This window comes from Sturnus vulgaris, chromosome 3 (assembly GCF_052056855.1).
Source record: "Sturnus vulgaris isolate bStuVul1 chromosome 3, bStuVul1.hap1, whole genome shotgun sequence".
Lineage (NCBI taxonomy): Eukaryota > Metazoa > Chordata > Aves > Passeriformes > Sturnidae > Sturnus > Sturnus vulgaris.
The window spans coordinates 90721534-90745155 of NC_142245.1; the positions used below are offsets into that span (position 1 = coordinate 90721534).

A 23622-nucleotide genomic window follows, 5' to 3' on the forward strand; every position below is an offset into this window, starting at 1 on the left:
TTATCCATAACGTCTGTATGTTCATCTTGCTCTTTGTACCACTGCTATCATGTTTACAGCATACTTCTAAAATTATTGCTTTGCAATATTGATGTTCAAAGATTTCTAATATCTATTAGAGTGTTGGTTCCTGAAGTAAGGATTTTTTGTCTTACTGTTCAATTGTACTTGGCTCTAATATAGGATGTGGCTGAACGGCAGCAGGAATGCAAAGAGAAGCTGCAGGAAATCTGTGATTTGCTTACACAGACTGAAAATCGACTCATTGGACAGCGACAGTCTCTTGTTATTGGAGACAGCAAGGCTGAGCTGGAACAATACCAGACCAAACAGGAGGTATGCACAATTCTGGTCAGAGAAGTTAAAGAAGGCTGAGTGCAGAGGAGAGTGACTCGGCTCTTTTGTTGAGTAACAAGACTTGTCATGTGAGAGGAGAATAAAATAGATTTGTTTGACCTACCAAAAGTAAAGGCTTAGTGGCATGCATTTAAACTGCTGCCTGTGAATACAATCCAGTATGTGCCAGTGGGAGAAGAGAAACTTCCAAATGAGGAGACACTAGAATAGGGAGTATGTGCTACACATTTCAAGAAGCAGTCTTGAAGCAGGCATGAATTTTGTTAATATATTAGCTTAAGATTGTTCCTGTTGAATGTGATAAAACCACACGTTTATTATGCTAAAATAATTTAGTCAGCTTTTTAACTGCTATCAGAAAGTGTTTATTCCTGTTCAGAGTACTTTGAAAAATGCTGCTGCTACGTTTTCTCTTGCCTGAGGCTTTCCATTGATTCACTCTAGTTTTGTTTTGAATTCTGGTTCTTATTAGTGTTTCTAGCAATCTCTTTGGTGTCATCACGTAGCAAACTCCTTTCGATTTATTTGCTTTCCTTGCTCTTCAGCTGTATCCAGTCATCTATAAGCTTTTACTCTGTCTTGATGGATATTCAGTTTATGATAGTTTAAAGGACTGAAGGATTTGGTGCACTTCCTCCACTTAGTCCTAGTTTACTGTACTGTAGAGCTCCAGTGCTCTGTAAAAGGAGAAATTTCCTTATTCATCTTGCCTTGCTTTAACTGTCTTTGAAGTAATGCATTTAGTTTGTCAAAGTTGTTCTTATAGTCAGTCAATCATACAGACACTCCTGGGGTAGCTTTTAATGTCTATTACCTGCCTAAATGGGGTACTCATGGGGAGTGAGGAACTGATACAGCATATGTCTCTTTTTTTTTTCCATCAGCTGTTTGTGACTGCTTAGCAGACTAATTGTTATTTTCTGACTGATTTCTTTGAATCACCATTTGAAAAGTGTGTCTTAGGAAGGAATGGGGGTTAAAAACAGTCTTTTTTTATACAAGTCAGAGCTTTCATCCTCAGTGTGCTGTTTGAAAGGGAGCACAGAGATCTTGGTCACAGAAGAAGCTTTTATTGATACAGGATCCTCAGGAAATTCTTTGTAATGTACTTGCTTAAATGTTAAAATGAGCTGCAGTTTTAGCTGCAGTATTCTATAATTGCTGCAAAATCTGTAGTCTAGAATGAGGATCAAATGTTCTGTCTTGCATCTCCAAGATTGTTATGCATAAAAAGGTGAAAAATGTAATTGTTTTAGTAACTGAGGGAATGTATTCAACAGTATAATCATTACAATTAAAGCTTCTCTCAGATTATTGGGAGGCAGACTAGGAAAACTGCTTTGAGTAAATTAAAACTAAAGATCTGTCCTCTATGAAATTCAATGCAAGTAAACATTCTTGAGAAACTGAAATACTGTGATTGATTACATTAGAAGAAAAAAAATTGTATGCCATTTCTGACCTGAACAAACCCAAAAAATATGGGTAAACTTTCACCCAGGAAAGATGATTGCAATTTTTCTGATGTCTGTTCAGTCAGCTTATATTCAGCAGCTTTCTGTTAGGAGACTAATGGACCAGAATTTGTCAGGAGACTCACTTTACTAACTGCAGTGTAGCAGATTTACTTAAGTCTTGATTTCTAAAAAAATGTTTCTTCTGCATATATGGAAATGCAATATTTGAACTGTTAAACAAAGGGAAAAAAGCAGCTTCAGTCTGAATAGGACTGTAAGCAAACATTTGCAGTCTTTAAAAAAAAGTTAGAAAAGACAGATTGAGCTGCAACAACATTGTCAGATATTGATGCCTTTGATTTTAATAATTTTCTGTAATTTAGTAATATATCATGTGCTGCTAGGAAGGAGCAGTGTGGTGCTTACCCCTAGAAGAGAGAGAGTTCCAATAAAGTCAATTAAACAGATCTCATGAATAATTTACTTACTCCTATTTGCTTTCTTTTTTATCAAAAGGAGATACAGAAAGACATGAGAACAAGTGCCCAGACACTGGCAGAGATTGTGAAAAACACTGAAACCTTCTTGAAAGAGAATGGAGAAAAGTTGTCACAAGAAGACAAGACTATTCTGGAACAAAAACTAAATGAAGCTAAGACAAAGTGTTTGCTCCTTAGCCAGAAGGCAGAAGAGTCCAAAAAAGAATTGGATAAAGCTATGACAACAGCAATTAAGCAGGAAACAGAAAAGGTTTTTAGGCAACCATTTCATACCTTTATTCAAACCTTTTTCATGTCTTACAGTTGTGTGATAGGTTGACCTTGTCTGAATGCCAAAGAGCCATTCCATCACTTCCTTCCTTAGCTGGGCAGGCGAGAGAAAAATGTAATGAAAGGCTTGTGGGTTGAGATAAGGGCAGGGCAACATTATTCACAGTTGGTCTCTCAGGCAGAACAGGCTTGACTTGAGGAAATTAATTTATTACCAATCAAATCAGAGTAGGATACAAAGAAATAAAAACTAAATCTTAAAGATACCTTCCCTCTACCTCTCCTTTGTTCCTGAACTCAGCTTTGGAGTTCTCTCCCTCATTCCCACCACTGGTGCCAGTGGAATGGGGAATGTGGATTGTGGTCATTTCATCACACACTGTCTCTGACACTCCTTCCTCCTCGAGGGGAGCACTCCTCATACTCTTCCTGTGCTCCATTGTGGAGTCCCTCACACAGGAGAGAGTCCTTCATGAACTTCTCCAGTGTGAGTCCTTGCCAGGGGCTCCAGCATGGTTTCTTCCATGGGGTGCAGTCCTTTAGGCACACTGTTCCAGCGTGGAACGAGCCCATGGGGTCACAAGTTGTGCCACAAGCCTTGCTCGAGTGTGGGCTTCCCACAGGGTCACAGCCTCCTTTGGTCACCCATGTGCTCTGGAGTGGGGTGTCCTCCCCGGGCTGCAGGTGGATCTCTGCATCCCCATGGCACCATGGGCTGCAGGGGCACAGCTGCCCCACCATGGGCTGCACCAGGGGCTGCAGGGGAATCTCAGCTCTGGCACCTGGAGCATCTCCTGCGCCTCCTTCTGCTCTCACCTTGGTGTCTGCAGAGCTGTTCCTCTCATGTGTTCTCACCCCTCTCTTCAGGCTGCTGTTTTTCATGCTTTTTTTTTTTACCCTTTTACTGTGTGATCCTGGAGTTGCTGCCACCATTGCTGATGGGCTTGGCCTTAGCAAGGGATGGGTCCATGCTGGAGCCCGTTGGCTTTGGGTCTATTGGACGTGGAGGAAGCTTCTGGGAGCTTCTCAGAGAAGCCAGCCCTACAAGCCCTCCTGATTCCAAAACCTGGCCAAGTAATCCCACACATATTGATAAACTGTGGAGAGGGTAATATCATATTTCAGTTGGGTAACTAATAAACTGTTGGTTTATTTTCTTATAAAATAAACAGCAACCTCTGTACTAATCAAAAATTTTCTATGATTTTAATGTATTTTAAATGGTTTATTTATATGTTTATTTGATACTTTGTGATCTTTAAAGAAGATTTCTAAATTGAAACTGTGAAATTTCAATGTAGGTTGCAGCCATAGAACAGCTGGAAGAAAGTCAAAATACAATAGAAAACCTTTTGGATTGGTTATCAAATGTGGATAAAGAAGCAGAGCACGGCCGGAAATTTAAGCAAGTGATAGAACAGAACGGAACACACTTTGAAGAAGTTTTGGAAGGAGAGGAGGATGATGTCAATGGTAATCTGCTGGAAATGCAGCAAGACATTGAAACTCAGGTGGATGGACTAGTAAAAAGCATAGATGATAATCTGAACCAGCAGTATCAGAAAGTCAAGGTATTGTTACTGGCTTTATTCAACATTTAGGTGTGTCACTCCTTATTCAACATAAATGAACTCAGTCTCATCCTGTCTGTCATGAGCTTTGGAGCAAGCACTAGGAAAATAAGTAATACACAGTGGTAGGAATTTCGGTAGTTAGAATGTATTGCACATTTGTCACTTTTTTGCTGTTACTATAATTCTTTCCTACAAAATAAGAGAAAGAACACATTCGGCACGGTAAATGAAAAAATCTTTGTGGTGAGTATTATTTGTTGTAGTGAGAAATTGATGTAGGCAAATAAAATGCAAAAAGGTGCAATATAAACTCATACCTATTATGTGACTTTTTCAGAAATCTATGTGATACCCAGATGATTCATCCCCATTTAATTCCCTGTGAATGCTGATTGCAAATTGCTGCAAATAATAGTTTACTGAAATTCTAGTTTTCATTTCCTACAACTTTAGCACATGGGCAAAGCAGTGTTTGAAGGCTTCAGAACAGGGAGTTACATAAAATTACAGTGCAGCATTTTAAAAATAGATTTTCCTGGTAAGTCAGAAGCATTTAAAATAATAAGAATTCGGTTTTATGGTGTTTGCTGACTTACAGCTGAGAAACCAAAACCTTTAGTTGTAAATTGATTGACACTTTAAAAGACAGTTGTTATGCTTGTAGCTGATAGTACTTTGGATTTCCTTTTTTATTAAAAAACCCCAAAACCCCAAAAGCAACCTAAGAAAATAGGATTATTGGGTTTTGTGTACATGGTATTTTTACTTCTACTTTTTTGACAGTTAATTTCTGCAGCTAGTGCCTACAGAATAATTGGCCATTATACTCATGGAAGAAAAACATACTATTTATTTTACATAGCTATTTTTCATGGGAGACCTTCAAGGATGAATAATTTTTTGAAAGAATATATTTGAAATCTGTTTTTCATTTGGAATATGGTACTAGTTCATGGACTTAAATATTTTATGGGATTGAAAAATTTGGATGCCTAGATTGTGTCTTAATTTTTAATGTCAAATGGACCTGTTTTATGACAAACTCTATTTGATAAGAATCATGGCTTTTGATTTTGAAAAATTAAATTTCAAAACTGAAGTAATAATTTTTGTTCACTAAGTGTAAGAAGAAACTATCTATACTATGTTTGATGCTTTTACTCCTTTCAGTCTGCTTGTCTGTAATGGGACATGGAGAGTTTTGATTTGGAAGGTTGCCTACCTTTGAGTGTTTTATTTGTTAAATCCCGTTTTGAGGCAGAGAATTAGGAAATTTTTGATTACCTTACCTTACACTAGCATAAATGCTAAGTAATAAGCAAATTAATTTTGTTAGGAAAAAAGTTAAAGAAATTGATATTGTCTAGTTTTGCACTACAGAGTGGTGATTTGGAAGTACAGGGGAAAATGTTTATGTGATAAATACATCCAGGTATTGCTGAGTTGCAATGATACTTGAACATTTCCATATGTTCATGGCCTGTACATCTGGCAAAAATTACCATTGAATGTTTTGTAACATTTTTTAACTGCACAGAAATACGATGACCAAGAGTCACATTTTCACTTAAATTACTGAAACAATTGGGGGTTTATAATAAAATCTTAAAATTAGAAAAGCCTTTTTTCATTTTGATGGTCTTGGTATTTTTTCTAAGGAGCCATGTGAGAAGGTGCTGGTTGTAATTTATTGTTTTATTTGTAGGCTCAACATGAGAAAATTATTTCACAGCAGCAGGCTATCATTGTAGCAACTCAGTCTGCTCAGGCACTGCTTGAGAAACAAGGGCACTACCTTAGCCCTGAAGAAAAAGACAAGATGCAAAGGAACATGAAAGAGCTGAAGGCTCAATATGAGACTGCTTTGGCTGAATCAGAACGAAAAATGAAATTGACCCATTCTCTGCGGGAAGAATTGGAGAAATTCGATGCAGACTATAGTGAATTTGAAACGTGGCTGCAGCAGGCAGAGCAAGAACTTGACAATTTGGAGGCAGGGGCTTCTGACTTCAGTGGTATTATGGTCAAACTGAAAAGGCAGAAGAGTTTTTCAGAAGATGTTATATCTCACAAAGGGGATTTACGCTATATTACAATTTCTGGACAAAGAGTTTTGGATGCTGCAAGGTCATGTAGCAAAAGAGATGGTGTGAAGATTGACAAAGATGGTATCGATACTTCGGCTACATATGCTGAAGTGCAAAATAAACTGGATAGAGCTTCAGATCGCTTCAAGTCTCTCTATACTAAAGTAAGTATTATTTATACTGAATAGGAATGACTACTGTAATTGACTTAGCAATTTGTGTAGACAGGAACTAGTTGATGAAACAAACAGTGAGAAGTTGTAAATTCTGTTTCTCAAAGTTAAATAACAGAACAAGATACTTTCCTAGAAGACCTACTTTAGTCAAGTGTCAGACTGTTAAAGGTCAGAATGGATGATACTTTCTACTTTGTGTTATAAGGAAGAAATGAGACCAGAGTTCTTCATTGTTCTTTCCAGCCTTAAACAGCCTCTGAGATTGTGGCAGCTCAGAATGCCTTGAGTAATGTTTTGGATTGTAATACTTTCAGATGTATAATGTGGGAAATATTGCAAGTAACATAAAGTAATGGCTGTTTATTTACTTGGCTCCCTACTAACAAAATGAATGTAAAAAGAGAGAGATTATGCCAAAAATAGCAGGTAAATTTTTAATTTAATTTGTACCCTGAAATAGTTTGTCCCAATGTGAGCTTTGTTGTCAGCATTAGGCATGAAAGAACTTAGTGATTTAAGGACAGCAATTATTTTCCACTGCTCTGCCAAGTAAACGTTTTACTCTTAACAAGATCAGATTAGGTCTAATAAATAAGTAATTAGCAGTGCAAAATCCTCCATGTACCTTAGAGAGGGAAGATAATCTAGTTCTCTGTGCCAGGTTCACATATGGAATCTACCTGATAGAACTGGACAAACATCACCAGCTAGTCTCACATGCCAAATTTCCAGCTGTTTTCAAAAAAACATGTATTGTTCAATATTGATAATATTCCAGAACTGGAAGATTTTGAGATAATTATTAATTAAACCATTGAAGAGAGCAGTCAGTAGGCTTTGACTGTACTATTTCATATTTTTCTAAGATCATAGGTTTGAACTCCTTAATAGAGCTTCATTGTCCACTGGTACAGTGCTGGTCTGCAACAGCGGCCATCTTTGTCTGGAAATTTTTATCTCTTTAAGGTTTTCATGCTCAGAAATGTAAATTCTATAAAGACATGTATTTGACTGAATGATTAAAAAACCAGTGTAAAACTTGTTTTCTCAGTTTGTCAAGACAGCTGTTCATTTACAGAAGCATGTTTTCCTGCTTAACTGGTATGAACATGGACGCTAAATTGACAATTCTATTGAATTCTGCTAGATTTCCTCCAGTTGTTTTATTGAATTGAGTGTAAATGTAAAGATAGCAAAATTTTCAGAGAGCTTATTTTTATGCACATAAAAATCCCATGCCAGCAGGTGGATTTGTCAATTTTCCAAATTCTATCCTTTCCATATATACATTTAGCAGGGTTATAATTAGACATGCCTTAAATATTTGACAGCAAATATGCAGAACAAAGTAGATCTTTTGTGTCTTTAAGGATAGAATTCCAAAAAGTGAGATTGTTCACAATTAAGTGAGATTTTTCAAGTGGTAAATGAATTGGTAGTAACCTTTTTGCCTTTTGTAAAATTTTCTTGCTTTTAATAAATACTTAGATTGCTTTTGCTTTTATATATATGTATTTGGACACGTGTGAGACATGTTTTTATAGGGTTTTTTGTTGAAGGAATCCTAAAGTCAGTTCTTGGTTAACTGGTTATATAAATAAGCATGTTCTATATCTGCCCACCAGATGGAGACCGAGTACCATTTGTAAATATTAAAATACAGTATCTGGAAGGTTCAGCATATAAATATTTAATGTAACTGTTTATAAATATTATGACTTGATACAATCAGATTTTGCTTGTGAAACCATCTCCGGAAAGTCTGAAAGAGTTTCACTGACTTTTTAATGTGACAATTTGCCGTAAATATTTTGGGGCATGCTAACATATAGGACTAATAGAATCTTGTTCAGATGACATTTTTAAGTGAATTAAACAAAGTATATGTACAATACTGAACCATATCACTTTGGATTCACTATGCAGGTAAGGTAGTTATGAAAACAATACTCCACTGTCTGTATTTTAATGAGCATACATATCTCTCCTGATTTAAAAAAAAAATTATAGCTTCCAGTGGCTTTCAATATTTCTACATTTTTGGTGTCAGAGTTCTGATAAAGAATCTTTATATCGGTGAATCAAAAATTATTCCAGAAGTTTTTCCTATTCTAACACGGCAAGTAAGACTCCAGTTTCCCACCTGCATCAGTGATTGAATCCTAAATCACCCTTTAGGAGCACAGACTGCACAGCCTGTCCAGCTGCCATGTCTCAGTTCAGACATCAGTTAGACAGTGAAATGATGGCAGGAAAAAATGATGTGGTATTACAGGGAGGAATTTATAACTTTGAGATTGGTATGAAATGCAGCACACAGTTTAATGCCTGCATATTTTCTTGTTTCTTTTTTACTCTTTTAGTGTAGCATCCTTGGAAATAATCTTAAAGACCTGGTGGATAAATACCAGCATTATGAAGATGCCTCATCAGGACTTTTGTCAGGTCTCCAGGCCTCTGAAATAGCTGTGAACAAACAACTATCAGAGCCAATTGCAGTGGATCCCAAAAATCTCCAAAGACAACTTGAAGAAACTAAGGTGAAAAGCTTTAAAATGCAGCAGCACTTTTGTCCTAAAAGGAACTGCTTTTTTTGTCTGAAAAACAGGATGATCTAATACAATCCAAGTGGCTGCAGGCCAAAATCTTGCCTTACATGTGGGCATACAGCTTCTATGGTTGTGAAATTTGCTGTCCAGAGCAATATCTGAAAAGCACCAGGTGAAAAAAAATGGAGTACTAAGATGCCATTAGCAGTGGTGAAAGCAAGATGTGTTTTTTATCACTTAGCAAATGATAGGGTGAAATCTGGAAAGTTTTTGAACTAAGCAAGTATTTAGTCATTATAAAAAGCCTATCAGAATAAGGCTTGGATAGGGCTCCAGACAGAGAAGTCCATTTGATTGTTGGCTGTGACTCTTGGTTTGTTTTTTTTTCTGTTCACATTTGTGTGTTACTTCATCATGAAAGGGATCATACCAGGTGAATAGTGTGATGTGAGTAGTCTGCCTGCCTGTTTCAGTTTCACCCAGTGCTATATACCCTTCAGAGAGTGAATTTAGCATAATTTGTGTTGCACAGAAAAACAGTATTTTTTATTTTTTGAGGATGTACCTCATGACTTTATGTAAATCCTAGTACAGACAAGACGAATTAGTGATAGAGCTTGTGAAGGTAAAACTCTGGATACCTGTATAAAGTGCAGGTTTCGAGAAGGCTTTAAAAACTCAAGTATATGGGGTGTTATATGACATTTCATTCAGTCTATCATCTTTGAACTGACTGTTATATTTTCATAAACACATTCAATCATCTGTATTATAAATAAAATGCAAGATTATTTGTTTTTTTAGTGAGCAAGACTAATGGTCAGGCACTTCCTCACTGTTTTGTCTGTGCTCAGGGAAGTATCAGTGCAGGCCAGACACATTTACTAGTGAAAAATGATAGTGAATGCCTTTTGGAAAGTACGTGTTTTAACCATTTCCCTCACATCAGCCTGAGCAGTAGTTACATTTATCTATGGTATCTTTCAAATTGGCCACTGGAAATGCCAAGAATTTGATGCATGACAGCAAAAGGAGACAAATCACAGCCATGTTTAAGACAACAAAATTAAAAGTGTAAATTGTGAATCTTTAGGTACATCTGTGCTTCCAAGCACTTGAAGAGTAGGAATAAAACCAATTACAATTTGAAGCTTCATTTAAACTTTTTGTTCCTTATGCCAAAATGAATTATATTCTCTATAATGCAAATTTTCATGGATGTAATACTAAAGGAGTGAGTACTAGGGTTCTTTTTATGAAATGTCCAAATGGATTACTTGCCACACAAAAGAGCACTCAATGACTGTGAGTAGGGAAGAAGAGAGAGGGTACAAAATGTCAAAAGATTGAAAGGAAGAGAAAAAACAGGAGTCTGAAGAAAGCAAGCCAATTAATGAAAGCAAAACAAAGAGTATTTTGAGGAAGTCAGGTGTTGCAAGTTAAAGCTGTCCCTTGTAGCCAACACATGCAGCTGATAATCCAGCTAGACACAGACCTTGGCAGCATGGTGAGGTCTAATCTTTTTATGGGGATTAACTGTTCTTCAGAATATTCTTCACTGCCTCTGGCATCAGCTTGCTTGCCTTCTGTTAGCATACAAGGTTTTCTGGTACATCTTTTTTTTTTTTTTCTCCCTTTCTTTCTACACAAGTACTAGCCTAAGCCTCTTCAGATCTCTTGGAGACTCATTGTGTCAAATGGGTCAGCAAGATGATGTACTGTGCCCTGGCACAGTCTTATTCTCTGAGCACCAGTGCTGAATGCACTGACAAGACTTCTTTGTGCTGGCAGGGCACATGGGATTACCTTTTGATTCATATATTCATTGAGTATCAATGAATATCAAAAAATAAATGAGATCTCCCTTCATTTTGGACTTGTATAAGATTCAAGAGAATCAAAACAAACACTAGCACAGAGGCCTGAAATAATTTAAAGATTATTTACCCTAAAGTATTCTTACATACTAGAGAGATAAAGCCACTACAAGTTGATTCAGCCTTACTGTCTTTGTTGACTCTGGAGAAAATCATGGCTGGGCTAGTCTCTGAACATGTGTTCCTTGGTTAGGTGGACAAACCTGGGCAAAATTCAGCCACACTTCTTCAGGGGTTCCTAAATGTGAAGGCAAATTCATCTTGTTTCATGCTATTCCTGTTTGTCCTACAATATCAGCCTGATCCTTTGTTGATACCACGGCTGGTGAATGTGTAACTCCTGCTGTTGATTGTATGTTTTTCCCTCTGAATTGTTCCTAGATGCTGAATTGAAAAGTGTGTTTATAATAGTCTGTACAAAGGGGCTTTAGGAACAATTAATAAAAAAATGCATTTCAAGTTACATGCAAGAAATAAGCTGGATCAGATAAGCATTCTAAAACATAAGGTAAAAAAGATGGTGAATGAACTAAAACAAGGGCCAGAAGGTTAACAGCAGCCATAACCACAGGTCAGGATTTTTCTTAAAGAGAAGTCACAAACTGAATTAGTTTATTCCCAGCAGTAAGTTTAGGTTCTGTGACATATTTCAAGTCTTGCAAATGTAAATATCAACTGTACTGAAAACCATAACTGATAATAGTGGAATTTTACAGGTTCTTCAGGGACAAGTGTCTAACCACCAAATTGCTGTAGAAAAACTGAAAAAAGCTGCTGAAGTGTTATTGGACACAAGGGGAGAGTTGGCACCAGACAAAGATGAGATTCAGAAAACACTGGGTAAAATATTTGCTTTTCTTAATTCCTCTTTTTATCACTTGTGTCTACATGCAGGTTGTGGAAAACAATAATTACAGAGCTTCCATATTCTTATGTCACTGTTCAAGTCCATGTTTTGTTGAGTCTCAAGTCATTACAACACAGTCATTTTGTTGTTAGTCTCTCTCCTACATGGATCCATATGCTTTTCATTGTCATTTCGTTTTTTTCTTTTTACAGAAATAGTGATTGCTGAGCAGAGGTAGTGATTTGCTGAGGATCATAAATTCTCCAGAGAAACATGACTCCAAGGAACCTGTTTACAAGCAGTTATTTGAAGTTTGCTTAGCTTAGGAATTACTTCCTTCTAACTTTAAGAAACTGTCTATGACAGTGGTGGGCTGCCAGATGCCCACTCACCTTCTCTCTCACTCCCCTTGCTCAAGTGCATGGGGATAAAAATTAAGATAGAAGACCATGGGTTGTGATAAAGATGGGGAGATCACTCACTTTTTACTGTCACGGGCAAAATAGACTTGATTTGGCAAAAGTTAACTTTGATTTATTGCCAAATAAAACGGGTTTAGGAAATGTGAAACAAGGAGAAATTACAGCAACGCTATCCTCCATCCCACTCTTTTTTCCAGGCTTATCATCTCTCCTTCCTTCCCAACTAGTCCCCCTTTATCCCTGCCAAGCAGTGCAGTGTGGATGGGAAATGGATGCTTGCGGTCAGTCCAAAATTTCTCTGCTGCTTCCTCCTCACACGTTTCCCCTGCCCCGGTGAGGGACCTCTCTGCAGGCTGAAATCTTTCAGGCTAATATTGTTCCAGTGTGGGTGGAGGCTACATTTCCTTCAGGAAATATCCATCTCCTCTAGCATGGGTCCTCTATGTGCTGCATGTGGTTATCTGCTCCTCCATCCTCCACAGGTTTCAGGGAAAGCCTTTTTCTCTGCTCCAGCACCTAGAGCATCTCTTCTCCCTCTTTCTTCTCTGATCTTCATGTCTGCAGGGCTGTTTTCATACTTTCCTTTCCCTCATTTCTCAGTCCCATGCAGTGGTTTCCCTTTTCTTAAATAAGTTTTTCCAGTGGTGTCAGCAGTTTGGCTGAGGAGCTCAGCTGTGCCCTTTGATGGGTCAGCTGGAGTTGGCTGGAACCATCTGTGTCTTCCATGGGGCAGCCCTTGACCTGCTGTCACATGAGCCAAAAAAACTTGTCACTAACAAACCCTTACCACCACCAAAACCTTACCACCTACACCTAATAATCTTTCCTATCAATCGTGAGAAGTATCACAGTGGGACATTCACCACTGTCTGAAGTTTGAAGATGCTTTCTGTGTATCACCCAGCTATCTCCTCATGACATCCCATAAATAACTTGCAGAACAACAAAATAGAACAAATGTGGCTTGACTCTTTGGAGTTGGTGATAAAACTCTATGGGAGGTACATGAAAGTTGTAACTTTCAATAATTATTTTGAAAGTGTTGGATGTCTAATGAAGAACCGTCTGGAAAAACCTCTGAGATCCCACATTCATGTAAGAGACATAATTGTAGAAGAGTTGTGTTAATACTCTGCTATTTTATTTCTTGGGAACAGTCAACAGCTGTCTTAAGCTAGAACTACATGGGAATCAGTTTCTAACACTGGGCACTACAGCTGTATGCTACTCCCTGATTTCCCTTGTCTGGTGTGTTTCTTGGCTCTTTTTGAAGTTGTTGGTCTTTGCTTCCATGTTTTTACTGACTAAAGCTGACTTTTCTTCATTCTAATGTAGCAATTTTTGACTCAACTGGTGAGTGCTGGTGAAGAAAGCTGAAAGCTTAGTTTGGCTAGAGGAAAAACTTGAAATATATCTTTTCTTTATCAGATGATATCGTGGAGAGATATGACAATTTATCCAAATCTGTGAATGAAAGGAATGAGAAGCTTCAAGTAACTCTGACACGATCCCTAAGTGTGCAGGATGGTTTGGATGAAATGCTGGATTGGATGGAAGGAGTTGAAAAGAGCCTTAAAGAACAAGATCAAGTGCCTTTGAATTCTGCTGCTATTCAGGACATTATTAGTAAAAGCATTGTAAGTAGCATTCTTTGAAAAAGAAACGTTTGTTTGATAATTCAGATTTCAAAAAAGAATTAAAATCTTAGGTTGGCACCTTTTATGGATTCAAAATACTTGGTAAAGATGACTGTTGTGTGAAGTGACACTGCTTGTAAGGATTTTTGTAGGTGAAATAGATTACACTGATGATGTAGCTGTAGTGATTTGTTGCTTTATATGGTAGATGAATTTCACTTCTTAAAATTTAGTTGCAAGTAATACAAAGTAGTTCTTGTATGTTTCAGATGCTAGAGCAAGACATTGCAGGTCGCCAAAGCAGCATAAACACTATGAATGAAAAAGTGAAGAAGTTCATGGAAACAGCAGATCCATCCACTGCTTCCACACTGCAAGCTAAAATGAGTGAACTTGCAGGACGGTTTTCTGATGCAAGTAACAAGCATAGAGAGAAGCTTATGAAAATGGAGGAATTGAAGACTAAAGTGGAGTTATTTGAAGGTCTGTCAACAAAACTTCAGTCATTTCTAGATGAGAAAAACCAGACACTGAGTGAGACAGAGGCACCAAGAAAGGATGTTAGTGAAGTGTCTCAATACATGCAGGTACTGTAGCATTCACTTTGTACGTGTTGTGCAATCTTAGTCTAACTCATCTAAGTGATTGAATAAGAAACAAGGTATTTTTTTTCCTAGCATTGGTTGGTCATCTAAAATCAAGAGGTTAATTTTGAACAAGTGATTGTAAAGTCTAATATGAAGAATGTAATCCTATTTTGCAGGAAGCTAGTGTAGAATTGGCACAACACAAGAAGGATCTAGAAGTTTTGAAGCAGCTCCTTGAAGAACTTTCATTCCATGCTCTTCCTGGAGATAAAGCACTGGTATTAGAAAAAGTAAATGCTTTGTCAAAGAAATTCAAAGAGGTAGAGGAGACAATAAAAGAAAAGTAAGTTGTATAATCAAAGTGTTTCCACTTTGGCTAATAATACAGTGTGAATGTTGTGATTACTGCTATCCTTTTGTATGCAATCTCAAGATATTGCACTTTACCAGAGTAAGTAAGGGTTTTTTATTGGAAAGAGAAGATTCTATTTGAAAATGCCTCTGTAGTTAGTCTTTCTGGCCCATGAGCTCTAAAAAGGGCCATAAAGATAAGTAATTTTTCAATTGTGACATTCACAGGATTCTTGGCAAATTTAAGAAACCCCTACTTTTCCCCTTCTGTGACAGAACAAAAATTGCTGCTTGTGTATATTGCTTTAGAGTGCTATTTAGCATCAGGCTGCAAAGGAAAACTAGAGAAATTGTAGGAGATTCCATAGAAGTTACCTTTGCAGTAAGACTAGGTTTTGCATGTTCTGCTTATATCCATAAAATTAGCTTTTTGACACTTTGAATTTAGGAATATAACATCAGATTAATATTTGTTGGTTTAACTATTAGAAGGAATACTGTCATTCCTTTGTCTTTAATTGTCTAGAGAAGAGGATGTATCATCTTGTCAGAAACAAATGGATGCTTTTGAGCTTCTTGTAGAATCATTAAAGAAATGGATAAAAGAGACGACAGAACGAATTCCAGCAGCACAGCCCTCTCTGAATACAGAGGAGTTAAAGAAACCTTTGGAAGATACATTGGTAAGCCTTTGCAGGAGAAATGAAATCTGGCTGAAGGAGATAAGGCATCTATTGCCAATACTGAAATACAGATTTAAGGTGTAAGCAGTCACAGTAATTGGGATTAGGGGGTTTGCAGTCTGCATTTACATTCCAATTTGCTTTATATGTTTTGCAGCAGATTCCCAAGCAAGAAAGTTGTTCATTTCTGTGCACTAATTCTCTTAAGTCTGAAGTCAGTTTTGTAATGAACAAATTACTATCTTTCTTAACCAGAATTTAAAAGATGAGTGGACATTAAAGGCACCTGAACTGCAGAAAATGAATAGCAGAGGAACTTTGCTGTGTAACTTAATCACTGCTGTGACTTCTCCTGCAAAACTGAGAGCAGTTGCCAAATCAGGTATGCTTTTGTCTAATCAGGTAAGCCTAATATTCCAAGAACTTTTAAAACCTGTATAAGACAAAAATTAATATTGTTTCATCCCTAGGATTAGCATTCTGAATATTATAGCTTGTGAGAAAACATTTAGCCATGTCTCTTCTGACCATTGCTTGCTGTGATTCTATTTAAACTGTCTAGCTGCTGTAGTAATTCAGCACACATTCTCATTGTTTTACTCTGCCAAAATAATGTAAAAGTGCGGTGATGTAAAAATTTAACCTGTCCTAGAGCTGTGATTTAATTCCCAGATAGTGAATAAAATGACAGGATCACAGTTGCCTTCACCTCATCCCAAAAAGCTTCTGAGAATGAGAAATGGACTTGTTCTGATCAGTGTTCAGTGCTTCACACATCCATCAAGTCTGCAAGCAGGACAAATACAAACCATGTTTTGGAAACTCTGATATAATTGCACAGAGATACCTGCTTTTAATGGCCAAAAGGCTGTTCTGTGACACCAAGCAAACACACAAAGGTTTTGCAGGGTCGAGGACTTTTTGTTAGAAGGGTAATGAGGAGATGGTTTATATAAAAAATGAGCCTAGGTAAAGATACTCATCCTAAGATGATATCATAATTAGTATTAGTCTAAAGTGTTTTAGTTGAAACAACAACACAGAAGGGAATTAACTTTGTATCTCAGCATGATTTTCCTGGGCCAAAATGCGTGTTCTGTCTGGACCTGCAGCTAAATTCTACTGGTAATCATAATTTAAATATAGCAAGTCTATTTCCATTTTTTTTTAAAATCCTAATGCTAAATATAATTTGTTTTACAGAAACCAATAATTCTGCCAAGTATGATTCCAGACATAGTTCAAGGACATTGGGCATTTTAATGGCAATAAGCACACTTTCAGTCAATTCTTGAACTGACTAGGTCTGGAAATAAATTCAAGTTTGTTGGCCCTCATTGGTCATCTGCAAATGACTGTGAGGTTGGGGACTAATAGAGGATACCTATTAGGCAAAAGTAGAACGTTTTCTTTCTTTCTTATACCTCTTTGTAATAGCTGCCTCTGATTTTGTGGGTTTTTTTTAACTTTAAATAAAAATCTTTCAAAGAACATTTTTGAATTTTCTATGATCTATTTGGGCACATTCTCCTCCCTCTTTTCTATTCCTATGCATCCAGATAGAAAAAATAGTTAAGTAGCTAAATAAGAGCAGCTATAATCCACCAGACCAGAACATTTGCTCTCCTTGACAAGAGCTGTACTGTGTATCACTTTATCACAGTTATAAATACCAGAGTCCAGCTAAAAGGGCATGAAGAGCTACAGGACTCTGGCTGGGGCCTGTGACTTCTCTTATCTGGTTTGTTTTCTCTTGCCATCCTCCAGCTGCCACTAATGCAGTCCTCACTGTCCAGCTGGTACTGGGGGTGGGATGTGTAGCCTTTTCCAAGGCAACCATTAATCTTCCTCTGTTAATTGCTCTTCTGGGAATACATATGTGCAGGAGAGAGGGAAGTGATTCTCCTTGCAGCTCTCTGCAGTGTGATCATGTGGCCCTGCTCTTTGGTCTGACTCCATTTTACAAAGCCCATTAGCTCTGGTTTCAGAGGTGCTGATATTATGGTTAATTAGGTAGGGCTGCCTCTGAGTGACAGTAAGGACAGTAAGTGACAGTAAGGTGTAAGAGTGCCACGTTGCAGTTCCTGTCATGGAGCACATGCTTGAGTCTTGCTTATGACAAGATAGGGAAGGACTAAACCAGTTGGTTTCAAGAGATTTCTGTACAGAGTTACAATGCACATAAACCATAGAATCTTTCTAAGTTGGAAAACACCCTTAAGATCATGAGGCCCAAAAATTAATTCAGCACTGCCAAGTCCAGCACTAAACCACGTCCCCAAGCGGCACATATATATGTTTTTAAAATACTTCCAGGAATGGTATCTCAACCACTTCCCTGGTGGGTAAAGGTGCCCTAAGTAAGCAGTGCCCTTGGCTGTGGTATCTGCAATAGGCACTCTGGGCCTCTTTAATGTTTAGTGCTCTCTCCTCAGGGCAGCGCTTGCCAGCTTGTCCTCTGCCAGGCTATACCTGTCACAGCTAGGTAAAACAGTGCTCTCATAGGGAACAGGGTCCTTTGGGAGAGAGGAAGGGAGTGATGTTAACAATCTGGATGTGAATAGGCCTCATAGCTAGGACATAAACCCTTGGCCCTGGACACTGTTTAGTACAGAACTGTGAGCAGTAGGGTTGCTGATGTATCATACATATGTGCACCCTTCTAAGAACACCCCACCCACTGTGCCCATGCTCTGCCTATGTGATACCACTTATGGTTCTGGCTGCCTGCAGCTTCATTTGTGATGTTGTGGTGACAGATATGGATCATGCTGTTCTGAAGAGGAAATGAAGTGCTGGGGTTTTGGTGGGAAAAGGCTCAGATAAGCAAGAGGCTTCATCTCTTTTGATCCACAGGTGGCACAATTCTAAATGGTGAAGGAGGAGCTCCAGGAACTCAGGACTTCTTGAAAAATAAAGGTCAGTAAAAATTTCACCATGCAATAAAGAAATGTTGCTTGCCAATTACTGTTAAATATGGAAGTGTTTTTAAATGTTGTACATAAATTTGTTTGTAGCAGTCATTATTAGACTGAAATTTCACGTCACCATCACATAAGACAACTACGTTGACCAGGGCATGATATAGGCAATTATAACAATACTTATCTCATTCTTTTCTTTGAAGACCAACCAAATCTAGCCTTGTTTTCTAAATCAATATATACTTTTATAAATGTATATGGGTTAGCTATTTTAATATAAGACATGACTTTTGAGAAATACCTTTCAATGGGGATTGAAACTTTAATACCCATCAGCATTCACAACATGTGTATACACAAATATATGTATAAAAAGACACGATTTATATACATTTGTATCACTGTGACTAACTCTTAGAGAAACAAAGGAACTTTTATATAAGGACTTTATAGTAGGTGAACTGTAGCCCAGTCAATTCAACTTTTGGTCATGGAATTGTTACTTAAAATAGTAAAACAGCAATGGATAGAAAGATTGAAACGTGTCTATGCACTTGTATGTATTGAAGTAATGATTTCTGTGAAATAAGAAGTTATTGCAAATAGGAACTTATATTAGCTCATTCAGATGTAGTGGTGCCACATTTAGAGTGGATTGGAAATAACTAACATATCCAGTGACTTCTTATTTGGGGACTATTAGCTACTGTTGCTCAGAGTACTGTTCAATACTGTTTGAGTACATTCAGTATTGTAAGGGCTTGTAACTTCTAACACAGTCTTCGTGCACCTCTGTTTACAGAACTGACAACTGTTCAACAAGCTATGTCTAATGTAAATCACAGCTATGAAGATTTGGGAGTTTTACTGAATGAAAAGATTTCAGAACTAGAAAGTATGCTTTCAAAAATGCAAAATATTCAGGAAGAATCGGCCTCAATGATGCAATGGTTGCAAAAAATGGACAAAACTGCATCAGACTGGGAAGCTGCTCCAACAGATAGTGAAGCTGTTAAAGCCCAAGTTGAGCAACATAAGGTACTTTGTGCCTTCAAACAAATACTTTTTCTTGTAGTTATTAGGCAGATGCTATGAAATAACTGATATCTCAGCCGAGCTTAATGTTGCAGAGAGTATTTAACTGATCCTACTAAGCATATTAGTCAGGCTTAGAGCAAATCTGGCAAACTGTGTCAGTGGAGTAAAGGAGCACTGTGTCAGAGAGAATGAGTTTTGCAGGTCAGAAAATAATAATTTTGGTGGACAGTTTGAAAAGTTGAGGCTCTACTGATTATGCAATAAACTTTTTTTGATGTTAGTGCTTTAGAGGTATATAATAGATTACTTGTAATGTCTGAAGGGCTGTATCTGTCCAAAAGCTGTTTCTGCAGCTGCTGGCTCACTGATGCTCCACAGACCTCCTGGTCTCTGCAGCTGCAGCGGCTTATGTCTCTTCCAAGGCAGTGTTTCTCTTCAGCAGCCCTGTCATGCTTGTTAAGTTATATAGCTGCACAACAGCCTCCTTCCCCCTTTATAATTGATATGAGAAAACCACTGAATCAGCAGTAAGCTTCTGTCCTGTTTCAGCATTGGAGACATATGCTTCCCTAGCAGTGAAGGACAATATTTACACATGTAAAGTTCATCTATAAAGGGGAAATGTAATGGATAGGGAAAATTCTTTTCTTGCTTGTGATTGTATATAAACAAAGACAGAATGAGATTTAACTCAATTTCTTTTATATTTGGCGGGTCACCCTTAAAAATTAACCTGACCAGCTACCAACTTCCTCAGAGTTGGATAACATTCAATCCTAAAATTCCGACTAAGTGTGAAAGAAAACCAGCTCTTTTTTCTTAACAGAGACTGTGCAAAGCTATCATGATCATCTAACCCGCAGTGTAGTAATAGAAGAGTATTCACAAATAGTTGGAAAACTGAGTGAGTGCTCAAGCAAGAGTCATCTGATGCATTGGACCTTTTATTAGAAGTGCTAAATCAAGTACAGTTTGTTCAGTGTTTATTTTGTGGGTTTTGGATAATTAAAAAACAACTCCACGAGGCAAGCTTTGTTACTTAAGAACATTCATATAAGAGCCCTTTGCCAGGCATATAAGAAACATTCACTTCTGTCTGCAAGAACAGCATTAATTAGGATTTGCTGAGTATCTTAGTCTTCTGTTAGGTTTATACTTAAAAATCTGATTCTCTTTAAACTAACGGTTTAGGGGATCTACATGAAATAGTCTGTCTGTGATAGCAGGACTTTTACTGAGGTAAATGAGGCCACAGCACACTCCTCTCTGTCAAAGCTGGTAGGATTATTTCTGCTGTGAGCTATGCTTTGCATTAGTCAGTGTGCCTTCTGTACACAAATAGATTCCAAGTATATGTGAATATAATGGATCTAGTGAATCTTATTTATCTGACTTCTTCTAGTTCTGTTATTTGTTCAAATTAAACAATTATTATTAATATAGTTTATATCTGTCAGGTTCTCTCTTCCAAAAAATTGGCTAGTAACATATGTCATTATAACGTGTGTTGAGATTTATAGCAGAAATGTAGTATATACAGGTGAGATATTTATTTTTTTATCTTCCTACTTGGCACCTCAGTATTATGGACTGCAAACTTTACCGTTCTTCTTTAGTCTCTTATTTATTTATTTTATCACCTGAATTTTCAGCTTTTTGAAACTGAATTAAAGCAAAGTGCAAATAAAGTGCAGGAACTAAAGGACAAAGTTACAGAGCTATTGGAGAAGAACCCTGACTCTCCAGAGGCACTGAAGTGGAGACAAACGTTGGATAAAATAGGTACTTCAATAAAGCTATATTATAGCTCAGACTGATTTGGAATTTGCTTTATTATGAGTTTTTTAATTTATTAGCAATAACAAGTATTTTCAAACCTTGTTTCCTCTTACCCCTTAAATTCTGTGGAAATAACTCCATTTGTAAGCATGTACATCTGAAGCAAATCCATTGATGTCCAGGGCCTCTAAATTTGTATTAGCACAGGCTATAGCCTGACTTCCTGTTTGAGAGGCTTTCTCTTTTTCAAATGGTGTGCAGCTAAAACTCGACTGGCCAGTTACATATATACATATATATTTTATTATTTTTACAAAATATAACAAATAAGGGTGATTCTAATTTCATGTAGAGAATGGTTTGAGTTGTTGGTAGTGCTTTTCTGCGTGTATTTTCCCCATGAACTGGTGGCTTTTGGCATTTTGTGGGTTTGGTGGTATTTTGTTCTTTTCTAAAACTGTAAAAATTTTGCTAAAAATTTTTCAAAAAGCGAATGAAAAAAAGAAAATTACCATGCTTGGTCAATAGATTTTGAAATATTGCAGCACCTAATTATCATGAGCTTTTAAAAATTTTCTTTAGGTTAGTCATATTTTAAATAATTAATAGATCAATAGCATTGCATGTCAATTTTGTTTCATAGTGATAGGCATTTCCATTGCTACACCAAAAGTAATTTTGAAGCTGAGAATTTTTCCAGTCTGTCCTGCTTGTAAGTGAAACTCTGAAAAGTTTAAGTAGCAGGTAAGGTCTCCAACAGACCTTTAGTAGTATTGAAAGGGGATTAATACAGAATGAGCAGAGGACTGTGAAGCAGCAACAGGAAAACAGGGATGAAAATCAGGGGCAGGGAGTTAGCAAAATACCAGAGCTGACTGGGCAAGCATTGACAGTATCACAGAGGGGAAGGGGGAAGGTACAAGACTAAGACTTAAAGGCTGCTCTGGAAACCACTTGCCATGGTGGAAAAGACCACAGACTGGTGAGGTGTGAACCTAAGCTCACACAGTGCCTTTGAAATACCTATATGCAGAAGTATTCTCATTAGCCATCATTAGATACCGGGTTTTAGATGAATGATACAGATATTTGAAAGAATTAGGCATTTTCAGAGGGCTGTTTATAGTTGAAGCTTAATTTTGGGCTTCTGATCACCCTTGAAAAGTTAAGGGGCTTTATTAGTGAATAAGCAGGGAGATTTGTCTATTTAAATCAGGCACCTGAGTTATAACTGAGTAGAACCCTTTGCCTTCAATATAATTTGAAGCCAAAGCCTGAATTTGAGGGTATTTCATTTAGTAGTATTCTAACACAATTTTATTACATGTTGAATATTCATTGCTCTAAAAATTCCACAGGTGGCTGACTGTCATCCAAGTGTATGTGGGTCTGACTTTTAAAAGATGTTATTTGCAGAGTCACTGCAATAAGGCATCTGGAGTTAATCAGCACGAAGCCTTATGAGAGACCTCTGTTTATGTTTCATATGTAGTCTGCTGTCTCAGAATCCATCTGCTAGAGCATGCATGCAATATGTTAACATTATCATTGCTAGATTCCAAATGGAAAGAACTCAATCAAGTTACATCTGAGAGACAACAAAAACTGGAGGAGTCTTCAAATTACCTGATCCAGTTCCAGACAGCAGAAGCTCAGCTAAAGCACTGGCTTGTAGAGAAGGAGCTAATGGTCAGTGTGCTGGGACCGTTATCAATTGATCCTAATATGCTGAATACACAAAAGCAACAGGTTCAGGTGAGTAGTGCCAACACATATTATTGATTTAAGTTTCTTCTGCCTTTTTGGTATTGCATCTAGAGCAGAGCATGATTAGTGTAAGCCATTAGATTTGTTTATCTGTAGGTATCAGCTTATGTCATACTTGACTACAGTAATTACAAGAAAAAAGTTATCGTAAGAGTGAAGAGAGATCAGAACAGGTAAAGAAAAATGTTGAGGAGACATTGATCCTCCTTTCTGTGTTGACCATACTGTGGTTTCTCTGTAATGGAATGAAAATGTCCCTTTGAATTTTATTAATTTGACATTTTACTGTCATTCCTCATATACAGTCTGTGGTTACCAACTAGCTTTTTGAGATTTTATTCCCTTGACTATGCCAGTAGCTAACAAAAATAAGTGAAGTGAAATGCAGTACTGTTGACAGATATGTGGCCAAGAGTGTCAAAGACAGAAGAAAAAGTATAACGAATGGTTAGAGTAATTTACTGACATCAACACAGCAAACTGCAGACAAAATAACTGAATGTGAAATCAGATGAGGTTGCAGAAGGCATAAAATTTAATTTCAAACATTTCTATTGCTGCCAATTATTCCAAGCTGATGGGAAATTATTTGTTTTTGAAAAAAAATGTTATTAAAGCTTTAATATCAGTATTGTTTAAAATGAAGTGTTTAAAACATGAACAATGTTCTAATACAATGTGAAATACTGTGACTCAATATTGTTTTGTAAGTGCTTCAGAAGTCTAGACAGATGGCATAA

General features: G+C 37.3%; 1 protein-coding gene across 15 annotated transcripts in view; it reads left to right on the plus strand.

The window, feature by feature from the left end:
* Nucleotides 1-23622, plus strand: part of DST (dystonin) — a 289372-nt gene that overhangs the window by 188554 nt on the left and 77196 nt on the right. For all 15 annotated transcript variants that reach the window (XM_088162255.1, XM_088162245.1, XM_088162257.1 and 12 more), the window contains 15 exons: nucleotides 184-336; nucleotides 2331-2564; nucleotides 3886-4155; nucleotides 5864-6409; nucleotides 8785-8961; nucleotides 11564-11687; nucleotides 13545-13753; nucleotides 14023-14340; nucleotides 14517-14683; nucleotides 15218-15374; nucleotides 15630-15756; nucleotides 18231-18293; nucleotides 19101-19336; nucleotides 20989-21118; nucleotides 22671-22870. In XM_088162255.1, the coding sequence (XP_088018381.1) occupies nucleotides 184-336; nucleotides 2331-2564; nucleotides 3886-4155; nucleotides 5864-6409; nucleotides 8785-8961; nucleotides 11564-11687; nucleotides 13545-13753; nucleotides 14023-14340; nucleotides 14517-14683; nucleotides 15218-15374; nucleotides 15630-15756; nucleotides 18231-18293; nucleotides 19101-19336; nucleotides 20989-21118; nucleotides 22671-22870 (3111 nt within the window). The remainder of the gene's footprint in view (nucleotides 1-183; nucleotides 337-2330; nucleotides 2565-3885; nucleotides 4156-5863; nucleotides 6410-8784; nucleotides 8962-11563; nucleotides 11688-13544; nucleotides 13754-14022; nucleotides 14341-14516; nucleotides 14684-15217; nucleotides 15375-15629; nucleotides 15757-18230; nucleotides 18294-19100; nucleotides 19337-20988; nucleotides 21119-22670; nucleotides 22871-23622) is intronic.